The 21536-nt window shown below is 38.4% G+C and overlaps 1 protein-coding gene across 1 annotated transcript in view; it reads right to left on the bottom strand.

Moving 5' to 3' along the window:
- LOC147323344 (protocadherin-15-like) overlaps nt 1-21536 on the bottom strand; it is a 233088-nt gene that overhangs the window by 150945 nt on the left and 60607 nt on the right. The window contains exons 5-9 of the mRNA XM_086303646.1: nt 15108-15268; nt 14486-14641; nt 11176-11295; nt 8648-8758; nt 2982-3152 (exon numbers count right to left, since the gene is read on the bottom strand). Of these exons, the coding sequence (XP_086159772.1) occupies nt 2982-3152; nt 8648-8758; nt 11176-11295; nt 14486-14641; nt 15108-15268 (719 nt within the window). The remainder of the gene's footprint in view (nt 1-2981; nt 3153-8647; nt 8759-11175; nt 11296-14485; nt 14642-15107; nt 15269-21536) is intronic.

Here is a 21536-nt window from a genome sequence, read left to right as displayed (position 1 = left end):
ATGCACGGGATTAGACATGAGTGTATCAGAGGGACGGCTCAGGGTGAGCAGATTGAGGACAAAGTTAGAGAGACAAGACTGAGGTGGTTTGGACATGTGGAGAGGAGGGGTAGTGGATATACTGGACAAAGCATGGTGAGTACAGAGTTACTAGAACGGCAAAGAGGACGATCACGGATCACAGATGTAGTGTCCTCCTTCAGCAACAAGCTGCATGTCCACCTTCACTACATCACTGCATGATGTAGTGAAGGGGGACATTTGGCGTGACAAAGGAGGGTGAGATGAAATGATGCTCTGTGGTGGGAGCAGCCTAAAGATAAATAAGACTGTATTCTTTAGAGGACAGCTCTATATGAAGGACCTTTTTCATTCTGACCTGTCATAGCAGTAAATACATGGCAGTCATTTGCCTAAGGTAATCTGTTATGAAATAGATTTCTTAATGATTTTCCTTAATGATGATCATGTGGGTGCTGGCAGTCAAATAGGTTTCCTAAATATGCGCCTTAATTTGACTTCTGCACTGCTCCCAACTCGTGTAAAGAGAGAACGCAGTCTGAAATTCATTAATAGTGAATATAAAGTTTACAGAAAGATGAGGCCAAGCAACCACAGCTTATCTGACTGACTCCAATTTTTATTGCTGTGATTGCATAAGATCAGAAAAACTGAAATCAGCGAAGCGTCTGGAGTAAGCAAGAGCTCTGTATTGGGAGAAAATCGACAAGTGAGAAACAATCTTGGTGTTTGAAGCGACTTGGGGTTTTTTGTGTGTGTTTTTTTCCTATATTTCTTTGGGTTTTAAGGACACTAAACCCAACACTAAACACTTGCCACATAACAAGGGTTTTGTGACCCCTCAAGATTTGCAGAATCTGCCCCGTAACACTTGTTCATGCAGAAGAGAGTAATAGCTGGATCTATGAAAGACATAAACTTTGACTGTCAAGAGCACTTTGAAGGCCACACATAGTATCATTTTGTGACATATATCAGGGTAGCAGTTTCATCCGCCATCCCCCCTTTCTCTTTCACTCCCCTCTCCCCATCCACCAGATCCCCCCCCATCTCCATCTTAAACCCTGTCCTTGTCCACATACACTTACTCCTTCTGAAAACCACCAGCTGTAAAGTTGATTTACTCCTGTTTTTCCTCCCAGCCAAGACTGTCTCCTCTGGCTGGAAAGAGAGAGAGAGAGAGTGTGTGTGTCTGTGTGTGTGTGTGTCTGAGAGAGAGAGAGGTGAAAAGAGAAATCTTGAGGCAGAGAAATAGTTCCTTCAGCCTGTCTGGAGCAGAGTCAGCACATGTGTGTGCATGCGACAACTATCTCAGTGTAAAATAGAGAGATGAAGAAGACGGTGTCCGGTCCACGGCTGTGATACTGGATTTATGTACATGTGTGTCGGTGAATGGGGGGCATTAAGGCACTGCTAGCTTGTCACCATCAAGGGTGTGTGCAGGTGTGTGTATATGTGTTGTAAGGGATGAATGCACTGCTGACTTGTCATAGCTGAAGATTTTGCCTAAAGCAACTTTCCCCCCCCTTGTTTACAAAGTTGTACTCTGAGTTTCTCCAGACAATAGCATCAGCTAAATGCCACAGATACAAATGCAAAAGTACATACAGCTGTGTAAGCATAAATATGGGCTACAGTGTTGCAGAATCTGCCCTGAAACACTTGTTCATACAAAAGAGAGTAACAGCCGGATCTATAAAAGACAAACTTTGAATGTCAAGAACTCTTTGATGGCCACACATGACATATTTTAGGATAGCAGTTTCATCCGCCATACAATTTTGCCATAATCGAAGGAAAACAATACCTACTTGTATTTCAAAAATATAAAACCAAGACATTCCCTGTATACAATGATGCTCATTAGTCATTTGTATAAACACAGTAAAATCCTTTTTTTATGCAAATTGTAACTCCCAGCAGACATTGCTTGACAAGGTCTTATTATTAAAATATCAGGGTTCCTTTTCAAATGGCTCTAATTCCTTATGAAAAACCTACAATGGGTTCTGCAGGAGTTAACATACAGAATGAAATTGCATGTTTTTTTTAGAGTGTACAAAAAAATTTAGCCCCTATTCTAATGACATAGTCTGTAGTTTACAGCAAAACGAGCTACATTTTAAATGCCAAAGTGAGTAAATACATTTGGCTTGAATTGGCATTAGACCTTGATTTGAAAGCTCGAAGACAAGAAAGTGAAGATATCCATAGTGACACAGTCTATCAATATACCCTGTGGTTAATAATTGCAGTTTCCCCTAAGTTTCTAAACCATCTGCAATCTGCCAACAGAGTTTCATTTTACTGGAAATTAGGGAACTAAAAGGTTGTAACTAAAGTAACTCTGTATGATATTACCTAAATCAAGAAATGATAATTCAGAAAAATCCCAGGAGATTAGCAGTTTCTGAAAAGTCAGATGTCTATTCATATTAATGTACAGAATTCACCTGCTTGCTGCTACTACTGCACATTCACCCAGTGTACATACTATATGTATATATATATAATGTTCTTCCTCTACACCCCCCCCCCCCCCCAATTTTTGCACATGTCGAGGAGCGTGTCAGGCTACATTTCACTGTGTGTTATACTTGTATAACTATGCATGTGACAAATAAAGAACCTTGAACCTTGAACCTTGAAATACTAAGACTAGCCCGACTGGCATCAACAATGCTCTGTCTTCCCCATTCTGCTGCTGTTCAAACTTGACCAGGTTGTCTTGACAATGTCTATATGCCTAAATGCATTGAGTTACTGCCATATGATTGGCTGATGTTGTGTTATGAGTAGCTGAACCAGTGTACTTAATAAAGTGGCGGCGAGTGTATACATGTTATCATTGTCCACTGAAGACAGTAAGTGATCCACAAATGGACATTGCTACAAAAATTAAAGCTAAGTACACATAGTACACACAAATACAACAAAGTACAGAACAAACACAAACTTACCGGCTCGGTCAGCTCAAGCACATTAGCCTTATACGTGATGGGACTACAATCACGGGTATTTCCCACAAGCGTACATGGTAGAAACATTGGACCCAAATCATCACCGTCCAGTACATCCACAGTTAGTGTGGTGGTGGCTGTTCGACGGTCACTTGGATTAGGGGCTCGATCCTAGACAGACAGACAGATTTTTTTGGTGATAATGCATAATTATGTGGCTACATTTATCTTTGTGTCTTGAATGAAAAGCGATCAGGATATGATCAAGAAAAACATGTAATAATACAGAAAGGCTGGTTTTTATCTGATATATTCTATATCTAATGCACAGCATTCATGTTCATGTAGCAAGTGTATACACCATACTGTAATCTACAGGGTGGGCCATTTATATGGATACACCGTAATAACATGGGAATGGTTGGTGATATTAAAGTCCTGTTTGTGGCACATTAGTATATGTGAGGGGGCAAACTCCTCAAGACGGGTGGTGACCATGGTGGCCATTTAGAAGTCGGATCTTCTATCCATCTTGGATACAACTTTTGTTTTTCCAATAGGAAGAGGGCCGTGTGACACATCAAACTTAATGGTAATGTCACAAGAAAAACAATGGTGTGCTTGGTTTCAATGTAACTTTATTCTTTCTTGAGTTATTTACAAGTTTCTCTTTGTTCACAGCCATTGACATTGGGGCGACCGTGGCTCAGGGGGTTGGGAAGCGCATCTGTAACCGGAAGGTCGCCAGTTCGATCCCTGGGCTCTCTGTCCTGGTCGTTGTGTCCTTGGGCAAGACACTTTACCTTACCGCCTACTGGTGTTGGCCAGAGGGGCCGATGGCGCGATATGGCAGCCTTGCTTCTGTCAGTCTGCCCCAGGGCAGCTGTGGCTACAACTGTAGCTTGCCTCCACCAGTGTGTGAATGAATAGTGGCATTGTAAAGCGCTTTGGGTGCCTTGAAAAGCGCTATATAAATCCAATCCATTATTATTATTATTATTATTATTATTATTATTGACATGTCGAAGAGGTTAACACATGAGGAGCGGATCGAAATTGTGTTGATATCGGGTGAACGCAGTAACCAGGTCATTGCAGCAGATTTCAATGCAAGACACCCTACGAGACCACCCATCTCCCATGCTGCAGTCAGCAAACTGCTTGCTAAGTTTCGTGAAACTGGTTTAGTGTTGGATTTGCCAAAATGTGGATGCAAGAAAACTGTCACTGATGAAGAAACATCAGTGGCTGTCCTAGCTTCATTCAGCAAGAGCCCACAGCGTAGCACTCGCCGCATGTCACTGGAGAGTGGCATTAGTCGAACATCCCTTCGGCGGATATTAGCTACTCACAAAGGGCACCCTTACAAACTCCAGCTACTGCAGCATCTCAACGAGGATGACCCAGATCGGCGCACAGAATTTGCAGAATGGGCAAAACAAAAATTGGAACAGGACCCTCAGTTCACGCAGAAGATTTTGTTCAGTCATGAGGCAAACTTTTATGTGAATGGTGAAGTTAACAAACAAAACCACCGCTATTGGTCTGACACTAACCCACGTTGGGTGGATCCCTCCAAGACTGTTGGAACAACAAAAGTGATGGTTTGGTGTGGTATATATACCACCACATTATGGGTGCCAGGTCCGAGCATTCCTAGATGAACAGTTTCCTGGAAAGTGGATTAGTCGTCGTGGGCCAGTTGAATGGCCCCCAAGGTCTCCCGATCTGACCCCCTTAGACTTTTATCTTTGGAGTCATCTGAAGGCAATTGTCTATGGTGTGAAGATACGAGATGTGCAGCACCTGAAACTGCCTGTGCTGGCATTTTTCCTGCGGTGTTGCTATCAGTGTGTGAAGAGTGGGAGAAGAGGGTTGCATTGACAATCCAACACAATGGGCAGAACATTGAACACATTTTATAAGTGGTCAGAAACTTGTAAATAACTCATGAAAGAATAAAGTTACGTTGAAACCAAGCACACCATTGTTTTCCTTGTGACATTACCAATACGTTTGATGTGTCACATTTCCCTCTTCCTATTGGAAAAGCAAAAGTTGTATCCAAGATGGCCGACTTCTAAATGGCCACCATGGTCACCACCCATCTTGAGGAGTTTGCCCCCTCACATATACTAATGTGCCACAAACAGGACTTTAATATCACCAACCATTCCCATTTTATTACGGTGTATCCATATAAATGGCCCACCCTGTATTTCATGAATCTTTTGGTGACCAAAATTTCACAAAAATACACATTCAGCAACATAACTCTGTAACTTCTGTCGGTGCTGTGCTTTTTTGGAAATCGAATTTCCCAGAGGAACCCACCCGAGGGATTAATAAAGTTCTATCTAATCTAATCTAATCTAATATTACATAAATTCCAGTAAAGTAGAATAACAAATATGGAAGTATAGCATGCACTGCTCCCACTCCCATCTGCTCCTGTATGATTCACTGAAAATATTCAAAACTATACACAGGAAATGATGTTCAACATCTTTCAGGTGTTTCAGCCTTGCAAGGCATTAACATTTTTATTAGACAAAAAAGAAGCCTGTTTTCTCATTTCTTAAATGCAAATATATGCTAAGGATAAATTAAGTTCCAACATTTGGTCTCACCCATGTAAAATTAAGAAGAGAAAATAATAACAGTTAATAATAATAATTTTAACTTAGATTTGTATAGTGCCTTTCAAGATACCCGAGTAGTAGTAGTAGAAAAAATCATATCAATGAAATACTGAAAACCAAACTTTTTATTCATATTTTGATAGCATGAATAAAATTGTTTATTGGTCCACTGGCTGGACTAAGTTGTAGCACTGCTAACCCACCTTTTCCTTTTTTTGTAAGATTGCATAAAAATGAAACAGCATTGCTGCATTTCATGACATGCTTTCTGGTTATTATGGGATTACAGTTAATTACAGTGAAAATGTTTTGAAGATTTTGATTATTTTCTAACTAAATGACATTGATACAACAGAATTTGGTATTTTGTACAAAGTCAAAAACTCCCACGTGTTGGAATTACAGGTTGATTTCGTTTTGTTTATGTCTCTCTGAGGAGTCACATAAATTTAGATTTTTTTTGGTAAAAGTTAATTAAATAATGTAGTTTAAAACTCTAAAACTCGGAAATATTCTGCAGGTAATATAATTATCATATAGGTATTAATTTAAAAATAGAAGGATATATGTAAGAGGTGTTTAAATAAATACATTCTTTTCAATTGACCAATTCACATGGTGGTTGATGACATTGAACTCAAAGACAAAAACTGAATCTTAAAATTACTTTTCAGTGAGAATGTTACTATTGTGGAAAGGTTTGAAGCTTTTGAAACAAGAAACACTAGAATGTATGACCTTGGTACACACAAATTGAAAAATAGATGTGTTCACATGACTTGTAACTCAAAAGAACGCCAGTAAATCCTAAGCTGGGTTTCATTGAAAGCCTCATAAAAAAATAGAAATAAGTAAATCCCAAAAAACACAGTCCTACTGAGAGACTGATAGTAAGCATTCTCACAAACATTTCCGTCTACTTAGATCATTTATTATCTTTATTCTCTACAATTTAAATTCTAATATTTACATCTACTTTTCATCTGCAGTCCAGTTGAAAAAAAAAAAAGATAAAACGCAAGAAATAGCCAAATAAGGCTACTAACTAAACTCCTCAACTACTCAACAGTCGGTGCGATCACCACATCTTACTTACAGGAAGAAACCCACGAGAAATGTTATCTGCTATTCAATGTGTGAGTCATCTAGATTTCCATCAGCTTCACATTTTATGTATGCATATGAGGGAGCACTCTCAAATCCTGTTCAGATAAAGCTGCTTTCTGCCATTAAACTCTTCTAAGTAGCACAACTTAAGCACTAGACAATCAAGATATCAGGTATAAACCCTTAATTAGGTTTCCTCAAAGTTCCCATTTTAATATTACTTAATCACATCAAATCATTGCAATACATTATATTCCCAATTACTCGACAGTAAAAGAAAGAAACCGGGGCCTCTGCCAAGAAATGATCTCCTCAAAACTAAAAAAAAAAAAATTTCTGAAACATCTTTAATGAGCAAGATTGAAGATACCATCTAAAAAGAGAAATCAGAAAACACAAATATGAAATAATTAAACTCTGATTATATATAGTTTAAAGACTGAAAAAAATCATAAAAAAATAGTAGATTTCCATCAAGTTCACAGAGGAGTTTTCCCCTGCTGGCTTCATTACTGTAAGCTATGCTTGACGAGAAGCTGTGACATCACGCAGTGACTCATGACAAGCAATTCTGCCAACACTATCTTGGTGTTTTGAAACTGGACAAGACAAGAGAGAGATGGATCTAAAATTAAAACTGAGAGCACTGTGCAGTCATCGGCTAATGACGAGTCTTGACTATACCCCTGGATAATTGTCTATTGTGACTCTAATAACGAACATACCTTGCAAAACGAACTTCATGTGTTATTTAACATGAACTGAAACCGAGGTTTCATTTCACAGTTCAAGGAATTGAGGCCATGAAGTCATCAGGAAAGTGTTTACAGATCAAAAGAGCTGAGGCTCATCTTTCTACAGACTTCTTTACAACCTGAAGTCTTTTTACTACTAGAGGCCATTAACAATAATGCAGTTTTAAGACAAATCAGTTTTCAGACTCAGAGAATAAGCTAAAAGGACAGTCTATGACGTGGACACAGTTAGCAAGTTTAACATAAAGATTGAAACCACAGACTCTAAAACAGCGGTCCCTAATCCGCGGGCCATGGACTGGTACCAGTCCGTGAGTCGTTTCGTACCGGACCACAGGTTTTCACACAAGGTGTATATACTTTATCTGCAATATATGTACAGCTTAAATGGTCAGCCATGTTCCCAGGGATTTTTTTTTCTTTTCTATTTTGTGGTTGTATGGGTTCAGTTAAGCTTAAACTTTTGTTAGGAATTTATATACAGTAATTTCAAAGCTACTCAAAACACTCTTAATACTGTATTCAGACAAACAGATATGTCACCTTGTTAAGCAGCCAGAAACACATTAATCTTACAGTGTACTGCTGACTCTCCATAGTGCTTTCAGGGCCTTGAGACATATGAATATTTTGCAGAATACTTTCTCGAGAACTGCTTTTGAACGCAAGGTTTTCTTGACACAATAAAAAAAAAAACTTTTTTGGCACCATCAGCAACACAAACAATTCAAACTTCAACTACAATTTTCCATAACTGTGCTTTGCTTATTGAGTGAAAATCACTATAAGCCACCTTTATAAATAAAACATACACAGAGCTCAGAAATAAAAGGAAAACAATTAGGCTAACAGAGACATTAGTGATAATTAGGGGTGCTCTAAGAGATCCCTTAAGGCTCACACAACAATACAGAAATAGTGAGAAAAGCTGCATAACATTAATGTTGCCATGATAATACAAATTTACATAAAACAACACTCCAGGCAGCAGTCTACACGCCTACCCATGAGAGATGGCTGATTTTCTTCAGCCATTCTTTATGACAGGTCCACATGAAAGGTGTTCCCTTCAAGAGCTTTAACTTAATATATGATTAAAAAAAACCAACCTAACACAGTGCGACATAATAATACACAAATAGAAATGTTGAAAAAAACTTACATTAGCTTGTATGATGACTAGGTATCTTGTTATATCCTCATAGTTGAGTCTTTCTCTGAGAACTACAGAGCCAAACAGTGTCAGCGGGATGTCAAAGGTTCTGTTAGCTGTCTGAAAGACAAACAGATACATTACACACATCAAGAGTGAGTCGCAGCCAGGGTCGGCCATTCACTCTTTCTCTTTCAATACAGTTTTGACAAGGCATGCATTACACTTGTTTGGTTTAAGCAATGAACCTGACTGTGCAATTTCAGTATAAATATATTTTAGATTTCTTGACATGATACAAAACTTAAAAAAAATAATTCATGCGATCTATATTTACAATAATTCATTAAAATTATTATGATGAGAGAAAAAAATAAAGACTAGTATGGTTATAAAATAGGTGACATTCAAAGAAAAATAAACCAGAAGAAGACACAGTACTGACAACAATTTGCTAAAACAAAAAACAGAAATAAAGAATTTATTCAAAGGAGCTGAGATTCAGCATCAACATTTCTCAACTGCACAGATAACATCTCAGTGTTTCTACTAAAGCTTAATGTGAACAAGTGTTCATTTCTTTGACTAGTTTGTGTCAAAGACCTTTTTTCTGATGAAAACAAGACAATTAAATAAATGCGTGAGGACAAAAATGAGATGACAATATTATGGAGAGACAAGTTCAAATCAGAATTAATTAAGTTTTATAGTGAGGCAGGATGCATTCAGAAGTCATCCAATCAGAAGAATCTTCTTGTGCACTAAGTGCACTACAATTTGATCTGTCTACAACAAACAGGGTAGGAGTAGGGCTGGGAGATTTGAGGAAAATCTGATATTGTGATATTTTTTGGGGGGCTATATCATAATACACAATATATCACCAAATGTTTAAATCCAAATTAACTATTCATTATTTTTCCATTTTGAAAACAACAACAACAACAAAAATCTGAATGAATTGAAATGTTTTATTTAAACCATTTTAACCATCAGTTGACACAGAGGTTACTGTCACAGTAAGTCTCTTTCTGTGGTCAACACTAGGCCTTCAACAAAAAAAAGATAATAGCAACAAAAAAGTACATGAAGCAAGAATTGACGACACAAAATAAAACAATTCAAATTAAAAAGGTGCTCTTTTGTGCTTATAACATATAAAAATTGTAAAATAATTAGTGCAGAGTTTAAAAGTCTTAATTTTGCACTTTCAGCTGGCGGAATATTTCATGCTACTGCTACCTTTTGCGGCAATAGTTTTGCGGCATATTTTGCAAACTACTCAAATTACTGCATCTTGTTCTGCAAGCTCCATGTGAAATCCAGCGAGTCTCGCTTACCCAAAACTCCTCCTGTCACCATATTTTACTGGTAGTAGATAAACACGCATGCTCAGCATTGTGTCAGGTAGAAAATTTTCTGGGATGGCGGAATTAATGATGCATTCACAGTGCGTAGGATAAAAGAAAAACTCATGGCGACTGCTCAGTATTTACATGTCAATTTATACTCAGTGGTTACGATAAAGCCATTTTAACCATCTTACGTGGACAAACTCATGATTATGTCGCCCAGCCCTAGGTATGAGCTCCCTGTTTCTCATGAAAACGTAACAAAATGTCAACACACAAGGAGGAGATGAGTTGACATCCTCTACTGACACATTTAGCAGCTCTCACTGGCACAGAGAAACTTTTACACAAAACCTTTCGGTCAATTAAATCAACTTCGAATGAAAGTAGACTAAAAATAAAAGAATTAGGATGCCTAAATTATAACTAAAACTAAATGATGTTTAAGTCAAAAGACTCCTTAAAACAAATTTGGTGTCAAAATTAACACTGATGTGAACATTTAAAGAGATAAGAAACGGTGCTACAGCTGACTTTATGAAGAAGATTAATTGTGCAGTCTTTAGCAATGATCACTAATCTTAGAACAGTAAATGCCTTTAGTCAGTCTGCTACTGAACTCAGGTAGCTCAGTTAAACCCTGAGACAGTGAAAAGTAATTTACTCCAAACAGCCTTTAACATTAATTATGGCTGAGATGAAAGTAAAGCACAAGGAGAATCTAATGTAATAGGCTACTGTTTTTGAGCATCAAATGAAAATTTCTAATATTTTTTTTATTGTTTATTACATTAATGTTGCTATAATGTATATTTTATATAAAGATGTAAATAGGGAATTGTAAGTGCTCCTTTCTGGATGTTGGTTGTCTTTTGCTTAATTTTGCTGGTGTGCATTAGGAAACCAATTTGTAACTTGTTTTTAGAAACTGGAGCAGATTGTTAAAAAATATGATTTCTAAGATCAGTTTTGGCAAGAAGAAAAAGTAAACAGTGCTCAACTGTGATCTCAATCAAAATTTAAATCAGTACTGCTTTATACTCTATTGTCAAAGAGAAGAAAGAGGAAGAATAAAGAGGCAGAAGCACTAAAACTGCTTATGCAGCTTTGCTGCTTGGTCTCTAGTGAACATATACCCATGCTACACCATGTTGACAGAGATCAGTGGGCAAGTGGATGACCTACCGGATCTCTCGGATTGTACTGGATGGTGTACTCTATCTGTCCATTTGGACCGTCATCAATGTCTGTTGCTCCATTGTTTCCTGAGAAACCAGAAAAGATAGTCGTTCCAACTGGAGTCAGCTGAAAACACAACAGAAAAAGAGAGTTTTAATATTTTTCTCTATACACCTTTAGTGCAACAACCAACACTGTGCTGTTTGTTTGTTTGTTTGTTTATTTCAATTTAGATGAACAAAAAGAGAAAATATGCTTTGTAGCACATTTAGGTACGAGCTCATTTCCATCTGCAGTCCCTGGATCGGTTAAAACACAGTGAGATCCAGTTCAAGTCTATCAGAAGAGACACATACACAAACTCAAATACCTGCACGTATGGTAGCAAAGGGAAAGCCACACAAATCAAAATGTTAATCAATAATTACACAAAAAAAGAAAAAGTTATCATAAACTAAGAATCACAAACTGATGCTCACAAGACTCAGTCAAAATCTGTTGTTTCAAATCCAGAGAGAAACTACATTAACTTGCACCAGTGTTCAAATTGTTTTTAAGCATATTACAAGTTTTAATTGATTTATAGGACAAAGCTGACTGCGCAAACTGGTGCCTTGCTTACGCTCATTTACTGAGAGCAAAGCTGGACAAATCCCCTTAAACATGGGAGAGCAGCATCATGGAGAATCTTATTTACTAAACATCCATCTGAGTAATATATTACATTATCAAAACTTAATATATTTTATTTAGTAAGTATATGGCATGACATTGCCATATGTCAAATCAGGGTCAAATCAGGCTTGAAAAATTGCCAAAGAGAAACAGTTTGACAAACATAAAATAGGATTTTTCACCACCAACAGGATTCCCAAATTGTTTAAAACTTGTCATGGTGGTATCTTCACATGGTGTGCAGTGTCCTTAAAAAAGACTGAGCAAACTGGACTAATGGAAGACAAAAGAAGACGTGACAGGCTTAAAAAAGTCATGCAGATAAGCAGCATCTGAAAGTCATGTCCTTGAGAAATAGGAAAACACAGAAACGGGGGGAAAAAAAGACCTGACACAGGACCTGAGAGATGCTCGGACAACAACATTATTGCAGCAGTGTGGATCATCTTGACAGAGAACAGGACAAAAGGCAGCCAACATCCAAAGAAGAGCTCTGAATGTCCCTCAAGATGCCCGGAGAACTATTCCTGAGGACTAAGACTAAGAAATGACAAAAAAGCTTCTCTAATCGAGTTCAGACTTGTTGAAAAATAAAGGTGGTCATACTAAATATTCACCTTAAAGCTCCTTTAAACTCATCGTCCTCATATACTGTGTACTTATGCACTGCATGTTTGCATGTTTCAGTAAATAACTACATGTACTTCCCATTTTCCCACCAAAATATTTAAATAACGAGTGGCAGCTAAAGATTTTGTACAATACTGTAAAATAGCTTGTTGTTGCAGTTGTTTACAAAAACTCACTGATCTGTGAGCCAGTATTTTCCTTTAAATTCAATGTCACAGTCAGAAAAAGATAGCTTGCTTTCATACAGAGAACAGATAAGGCATTCAAAAAGAACGCCATTCATTTTGATTTCATTTTTCTAAGAGAAATTTTTAGGGTGGAAGAGGCACACTTGCCACCGTGCATAGAAGAGACGAACTTTGCCAATATATGTATCGCTGTGCTATATTTTTCGATCCATGTGCCAAGGGATCTGTGATTACGTGTCAAAGCAGAAGTTTAATCTCCAGACAGCACTGGAAGCATCCGCGATTAACTTTAATTTAGCTGTTGCACCAGTGATTTGTTACATCATTTCCCTCAACAGGGTTATCTTTGCCTCCCACTGATCTCACAATGGTCTTCAGAATGTCTCATGCTGTCACTTTGCCACTTCTGGATACAGCTGTAATGAAGCAACTCCAGACTCAAGCACCGGTGCCAGCTCATGAAATCAGCCACAGTGATCACCTTGTACTCAGAAAAAATACTCACTGAACTCATAAATTGTGTCCTAGACATCCTTATAAATAACCATATATCATCTGTCTGTCTTATAAGTCTGACTCACTTGCTTGTAGTCAGTATTTCTTAGAAATAGACAGCAAAGAAGAAGACTAGATTATAAGATTTCAGATGAAAGTGGATGAACACCTTTTGATTTCAAATTTACTGCTTTTGTCTGAGTTCTGGGGCCAATAGAAGTGAATTAGAAAATAGCTGACCACCTAATGAGCCCACTTCCACTCAGATCCCAATAAATGTGCTACTACTTTTAAATTACTACCTACATCTGAATTAATGTTTTCATTTTTTAACTTACTACCGCAAAATAGAATAAATTTATCTTGGCCTTCCACAGGGATCATATTTTTTTTTACAGTGCATCTTCTTAATTGTATTGTGAACCTTGGTAGTGAATGGAGGAAACTATTATAGTAGGAGTAATGAGGAAGTGGAAATGCGTGGGAGGTGATGGGGTGGGGACAAGAATCGGCGACAACCAGAAATTTATATAGTGTGGCAACGAAAAGGTGGGAAAGGTTGAGAAAAGGTGACATAATGAAGAGGTGGGAGTGGTGAGGGGGCATGTGAGTGTGTATATGTGTGAGAGCCAGGGAGGGAGGGAGAGGTGTTCTGCAAAAACAGAGGAGAGGCCAAGAGAAAGAAAGGGAGAGACTGAGAAGACAGATTGAGTTGGACAGGCTGTGGAAGACTGTATAATGAGATATTCTACCGGGACTGCTAGGACTGTGCTGGCAGCCGGCTACATGTATCCTTGTCCAGCTTAAGTTTGAACCTCCTCTAGTTATATTTTTGCTTCTACAGACTCTGGAGAACAAACTAACTGTGGGATTGGCATCATAAAGATTATTTTGGAAACCCCAGAATAACAGATATAGATCGCTCATATAGCTGCCCAAGAACTGAGATTTTTTTTCATTACTGTTCACTACCTTGCCCTTCAACTTTGGTATGACAGCAAAAACGCACACAAAAAGCCAGACGATGTGCACTGCTGCATTTTCTCTATAGAATATATAAAAGGGCATGACTGAAAGAGCAGCAGTGGAAAGGCTTAGTGTACAGTACACTTGATATGTTGTATTCATGTATGAGTGAGCTGCAGCCCCCCTACAAACACACTCGGCTCTCAAACTCAAATCGATGACTTTGATTAATACTTTCACAACAGCAGCAGCTGTGCAGGTCGGTTTAATGAATGGCTTTATTGCTTTATTTCTTTCTTTTGACTTATCTTTTCTTCACAGACAGAGATGGCGCACGTTTTTGTGTGCGACTGGGTTTTTACCTCATTCACGGCGACGTAGTATCTGGGCTGCTGGAAACGGGGCGCGTTGTCGTTGCGGTCTCGAACAACGATGCGGACCTCGTGTAAAATCACAGTGCCTATCAGCTCATTGGTACACTGAACCTGAACCACGATGGAGTGAATGTACGAGGGGGGCTGGAAAAGAGGAAACACAGGAGGAGAAAGAGGTTCTTAAAATGTTAAATGTGCAATTTTAAATCAAGTATATTTATCTTGAGGGAAAAAAAGATGTTACAAAAAAGGACTACACAAAGACTTTGTGTATTGTATTTACTTTTTGTGCCAAATCACACAGTCAAAAACAAGCGCTGGATTACTTTAGAACAGGATGATGAATGTTTACTCAGAGGCAAAAAGAGCTAAAACCTGCTAAATTTCTCACAACAGCACATGATGGCTAAAGTAAAAAACATGTAAAAATAAATATATAAGAGCTGTAGATATGTAAATGTACTTCCATTGTTTATGTCTCCTGGGGTCAATCGAAATAAAGAAAAACTAGGAGCAAAAACTGCATTTGCTGAAGCAGCAATTTTACTTTTAGTTTGGCATACAGCACAATGAGTGAACGCGACTGAAGAAAAGCTAGAATAAATCTTACATCTCTGTCCAGAACCCGTCCCGTGCTATTTAGGTAAAGGGCTTGTTTGGAAGGGTCAAGAATGACCCAGCGATCGTTGTTGTCCCTCAGGGACAGAGAGATGGTTCGATCCGGACCTTCAGCCACGCCGTTGATGTGCATGTTGTCCACCAACAATGTTCCTGAAATAAAATAAAAGCAGGTTTAATAATCCTTTGGCTCGAGAGACAGACGCAGCGTCCAGAGCTTCAGGATGTAAAAAGTAGAATTCAATTACCTCTGGAGTTAAACAGAAACAGACAGAGAAACCGTTTGGTCCAAAATGATTAATAAATGAAAAGGAAGCAGGAACAATTCAGACGGAACCCTCAGTTTTTCTTCATGTTCTCAATTAAATATATACCTGGAAATTATATGCCGGATGTAGACAAAGTCAAGGGCAATTACGTGGAGAACAACATAGAGCCAGAGAGGAAGAGAGCGACATGAGGGGGGGAAAAAAAGGCATTTAGTGGGGCTACTCTGCTTCCTTCTGCTATAACTATACCTGGAATACTGAAGAATGTCTGCGAACGCAAAACATAACAGACAGACTTCAGGAAGAAACAAGAAAACAACAAATGTTTTAATGATTTAATTGCTTTTCTCAGCCTGGAATTAATTAAAGAAAAACATCGAAATATTTTTAAAAAGTAAACATTTTAAGACAGATGGCAAAATGAAATAAACTCGATTAATTTAATACAATCATCGGTGGGTGGTGAAGTAATTTGGGAATTAGACAACTACTGGAAAGCAAAAACAAAGAGAGAAATACAGTACGAACAGGAAGAAAAGACCATTTAAATGGTATCAGTGAGCTGTAGACATTTAAGCTGGGCATATTATCTGCAAAAACAAAAATTAAGCCATGAGGTCTGAGAAGGCACATTACATGAGAAATGATAAACTTGGAAATGTCACAAAATGTGCTGTTATTTGTTGTTTGTGGGTGAAACTGTCAATGAAAATCAAACAGGGATGTTTGTATTAGTGGTGAACTTGTGATGAATAACTTGAGCGTTGGTCTAATGTGCTCCTTGTTATATTTGCTGATGTTCTCATGTCGTTAACCATAAAGGACCTGTTTTAGTTTACGGGAAATATTTAAACAGAGAGGAGACAAAAAATTAAAAAATAAATAAATAAAAGTGGAAAAAAACAACTACATAAAAAAAATGAATCACAATGTATCCGCTTGACTCCATTTGTACAGCTCCAGCAAAATGCAAGTGACCCATTACCAGACTAATAACACATCTCACTTGGCATCTGCCCTTTCAACAGATGATGGTACATAACGACCAGGGCTCTGCGCTACGAACCAAGTCCAACTCGCCCAAACAACAGGAAATCATGCTGAGCAGTTACACGAAGGTGGTTATTAGCTCGAAAAGTAAACCCAAGGAGTGTGCTCACATGAGAAAGGTCAGCCACAAACACTGACAGGTCTTCTGGCAGTAGAACAGCATATTTTACCAAGATGATCGAAGTATTATGTTAGAAAAATATGAAGGGATGAAAAACAGAATGGACAAACTGTACAGCAACACAGCTGCAACTAGCCAAAAGAGTAGTGGGTGTGAGCATGTGTGGTAGAAAACAAAGTACGGTATTTAAAAAAAGAAAACAATATATGTGTGTGAGCATTTAAAATCTTTTGGCCAACAGGTACTAACATATCACTACCATTTCATGTTCCATTAAATGAACAGACTACTTTGCTTGTTAAAAAAGACCTAAAAATACAAAGTTTGCGTCGTTTATCTGTAACTTTAATATAAGGTCAACAAGTACAAGGCTTAGGTGCTATTTTCAGGCACCTAAGCCTTGTAAAAATTGCTTTATAATTGCTTGTGGCCAACAGTAAAAAAATGCAGTTAAAGTTGCCTAGGGATCTAAAGTTTTCTTTGCAGCTCATTAGAGAAAGATAAAAAAAAACTTTAGAGTGTCTTCAAATTGATTGCTCAGGAGGCTAAGATAACCCTCTCTATGAACCACCTCCTTAACAGCACCTGGCTACTATTTACCCTCTTAATTCCTGTGGAAGTGATAAAGGTGCACTTAGTCTTTTGTAGATCTATTTATGGTCATGTGAAAACTTTCTTTGTCATATGACTGAAATTATAAAGTGATTGCTAAATTTAGTAGAGCAATTAAATTTGTTACTGCAATACAGAAATATATAAAGTGATTACGGAAGTGACTTACTTTAGGTTGCATTACAAGCCGCTGTTGCCCTTGTGAACAACGGCATGAGCCTAATGAGGCGTAACTTGCTGTGCACCACTCAGTTTTCGTAACTTCACATATGCGGTCCGGTTGGAGACATGAGTGTAAAAGAAGGTCAATCTTTAGCATCATTTCAGTAATATATCAGTGCAGGAGCTCAGAGAGTCCCAGATTACAGAGATGAAGGTGCTGCAACAGCTTGAAAAGATAAGTTTAGAGAAAAACTAAAAAAGTAAACACAAGAAAAAAAGCAAACTGCAATCCTTTAATGCTTGCTACCTGTTTCTTCTATTCGTCAATCAGTGCTCACACAGAATTAGTTTTTTCTAAACTGTGGCCCCTATTTATTCAGTGTAGTGATACTCAAGTGCCAATGTAAATTGTCACATGGCCATGATGAATTTGCAGTTGGCAGCAACCAATGCACTAACCACAAACAAGGTTTAAGAGGAAAAGGATGTAGAGGAAGGAGAGAAGGGTGAGAAAGAATAAGAACAAGCCCAATCATTTCCGTCATTCCAGAATTGCAAGACAGGCACATAAGGGGGTGAAAGGACTGGCATCACATGATTTGCTGTAGCGTGTAATGGTGAATACTTTTTCTTTTGTACATATGGGGGAAAAAAACAATGCTTGGTTTTGAGCACAAGTCTTTTTTAAGCAGCTGCTAATGTTGCTGACAGTTTACTGCTCAGACAAAAGGATGGGAGGCTTCGAGAAAACCACAGTGATCTTCAGGTTTAGCCCTTCTTTTCAGTGTTATACACTTAGACCCCCGGAGAGCAGTCATTTTGGTTTTCTACCTTAGACCCCTGCGGAGTCATCATTTTGCGTTTCTACCTTTAAAAGCCGGAGAGCAGTCAGTCAAATGCTGGAGTCATTCATATGTATATTAGGTCGTTACCTAGGAATTCTGGAGGGAGGGGAGTGGGGGTGAGTGATTGAGGGGGTTTGGGAGTGGAGTGTTTCAGTTTGCCATCTTAGGGAGAAATCAACACATGTCCTTTGTATGTCCTTTGTTGCTGACATTTATTGATGAAAACAGTACAAAAAACCAACCATTTGTACACATATTTACAAATAATGATAAAAAGTGAGTGAGTACATTTCAACATTTTCAGCAATCACTCACAATCCTGGCACTGCCACGGTATCTGTCGTCTGCATTTACCACATGTGTACCTGTAGCAGTGAACACATCGCACAGTGGCCTGATTTTTTTTGCATCTGTGTTTGACCTGGGGTGTGACCGGCTAGGTGTGGAGGGTTGTGTCCGAAGGGTATATATACACTGCACTTAGCCTACTCCTTCATTGAAGAATCTTCATTGAAGAATCCTCTCCAAGGAAAGAAAATTCATCGCCCTGAAGAATCCTCTGGTGTACGGACCTCCTCTCCAAGGAAAGAAAATGCAGAGAAGACTCACCACTCAGCAGGCCTTGGAAATGATCCTGACGGAAGTCGACCCTTGTGACTCGGATGGAGAAGACCTAGCAGTTCAGCCGGATTCGGACTCAGAGCTGTCTGATCAGTCTTCCGGTTAGTTTCATTTCATGTTATTTCCTTTTTCATTTCAAACAAGTAAGTGGATGTAGTTAGTAAGTAAGATATTTCAGACATTATTCTGATACAGAGGAGGAGATACTGGAATTATAATTAGTATCTATGCATGCATTTGTGATTTTGTTTGACCTTCCCATTTTGCTCACAATTTGAATTTGTTCACACTGCAGATGAGGAGACTGCTTCTCCACCGAAAAAGAGACCTTGTTTGGGGACTGAGACAGCGAAAGATGGCACAGTGTGGCGTGAAGAACATGTGGGGACCTGTCTCCCTTTCACCCCAATAGAAGCGTACGCTGCAGATGGAGAGCCAACGGCTAAGGCCAGGAGAAGTATCTCGAGTCGCCTTCAGAGCTTCCTGTGTTTCGTCACTCAAATGCACTTGATTAATTGAGCAAATGTCACCACCTCTATAAAAGTAGAAGTTTTTACAGTCTGCTGATCTGGAGCATTCAGGTGTGCATTATCACAATGCCACAATCTTTCCTGCAGTCGACGTTCCGGCAAATTGAATTCAAGGTCAAACCATGCTACTCTCAGAAAAACTTCAGAAAAACAAAGAGCTACAGCTCACGCTCTATAGGCCTTGGTTAGCATGTTAAATGTTCATGGTATCACAATAAAAATAAATAAATAATAAAAAAGAACAAATATGTCTTGTTTGGAATGATTACCAGGAGAAGGTGACATATCTCTAAGAGAAACATGGTGACGTTGTTTAGGTTTGCAAAGTTGTATCTGAACAAACCACAAGAGTTCGGGAACAACATTCTTTCAACAGATGGGACCAAAATGGAGATATTGGACAATAACACACAACAATTAAAATGTCAAATATCAGCACAAATACTTCATACCAACTGTTAAACACAGCGGTGGACAGATGATCATTTACGCTTGTTTTTAAGCCACGGGACCTTTGCACCTTGGAGTTATCAACCACGAAATCCTTTGTACGCGAAATAATCGTAGAGTGAAATGTACCATCCGTCTTACAGCTTGACCTAAATTAGGTCAGACAACAGGATAATAATCCAGAGCACAGCAGCAAATCTATAAAAGAAAAAGAAAAAGATCAAGGTGCTGCTATAGTCTAGTCAACGTGGCTCCAAAACACTGAAAAGACTGAGAAAATCTTATAGAAAATTATGCTTCAAGTTATTGCTACTGAAAGTGGATCTATGAGTTATTGAATCATGGGGTTAACTTATTGTTTTCTGTACTAATTAAACTATAATACTGATATTCAAGAATGCAAGCTGGGAGGATTGAAAAATAAATGTGCCATTTTTTATTTGGACTTGTCAATCAGCTGATTTCCTTTTCTCATGGAGTGCTCTAACATTTGAGAAGTACAGATATTATTTTCACTTTTATTGCACAAATGGACAAGAATATTTATGCAAACTGTGCCCAGGCTGGAAACAACTGTCTACTGTTGCTAACATCACATCCATTCCTTCCAAACATATCAAAAGAAAATACTATTCCCTGCTGCAGAATGATGCTAAATCTGTGCCAACCGCAGCCAAGCTTGATTTCCAACAGGAAACATAAACAGCGATGAGTCTCCACTCCTACCTGTACCTTATCTGAAATAAAAATCCCTGTCGTTGCATCATTTTTTCATACATATAGGATCGCAACCCTTGTGTGTTGTTCAATCAGCCTGAGAGCTATGCTGGCGGGGGCCTAGGGTCACATGGGTCAGCCAGGTACAGTACAAGGGGAGAAGCCAGATTAGGGGAGATCTCTGTAACTCCAGGTTGGTACAAAAAAATAAAATGAAAAGCAAAACCTTTGTAACAGAAACAACAATGTAAATTTTGTTGCTGCCTTAAGCACCCAAGGGTATACTAGGAGAACCAGACCTGATCTGGCCTATCAGATTTGAGAAACAAGTGCTTTTGTTTGTAAACAATTACATCTGTGTTCATCTGTGCTCAACGCAACTCAACTTTATAAGACAAAATGACCAATGCACCACACAAAAGAGACAAAATGGATAAAAACAAAAAAAGGAATAAAAAACTACAAAAACTTCTACACCTACAAACTACTGTGTGTATGTTCATGTGTGTAAGAGAACCCTAGAAAGTTGAGAAGCAAGCAGGATTGTGTTTGCTCGCTGGAAAACTTCTCGTCTGTGTGCACACACCCGTCTGCACACACAACAACATAAACACACACGCACTGAGCGATCTCATATCTGATCTGCCAGACATAAAATTGGGTCATGGCCTTCTGTGCTACCATGGAAACCATGTCAAATGCTTTGCTGTGATTTGCTGATTTTATATAAACGAGGAACTTTAATGAAATTGGTTTCTTTATATGAGAAATGGGATAGAAAATGGAATTCATTAGGGGGCTTTCATTCCTTACCATCGTCTGGCTATCTCTCTGCTGGTTTTTCTGCTTCTTTCTAGCAAAAATTAAAAAAAAAAAACCCTCACCAAGACAGGCGAAGAAGCCTGATAGAAATAGTGCCTATACCTTGTATAACTGTGTCTAATTTGATACCACAGACCATCTAATGCAAATGGACTCTTTTCACAGTGACCTCACTTTATAGTAGACTGAATACAGCACACAGCAGCATCTGATTAAATTGAC

The sequence above is a fragment of the Aulonocara sp. 'chitande type north' Nkhata Bay genome, linkage group LG8 (assembly GCF_057382095.1).
Source record: "Aulonocara sp. 'chitande type north' Nkhata Bay isolate Kocher_YH1m ecotype deep benthic linkage group LG8, A_spYH_male_GT1.1, whole genome shotgun sequence".
Taxonomy (NCBI): domain Eukaryota; kingdom Metazoa; phylum Chordata; class Actinopteri; order Cichliformes; family Cichlidae; genus Aulonocara; species Aulonocara sp. 'chitande type north' Nkhata Bay.
The sequence above is the reverse complement of the archived record's forward strand: the minus strand, read 5'-3'. Positions and strand labels throughout refer to the sequence as shown.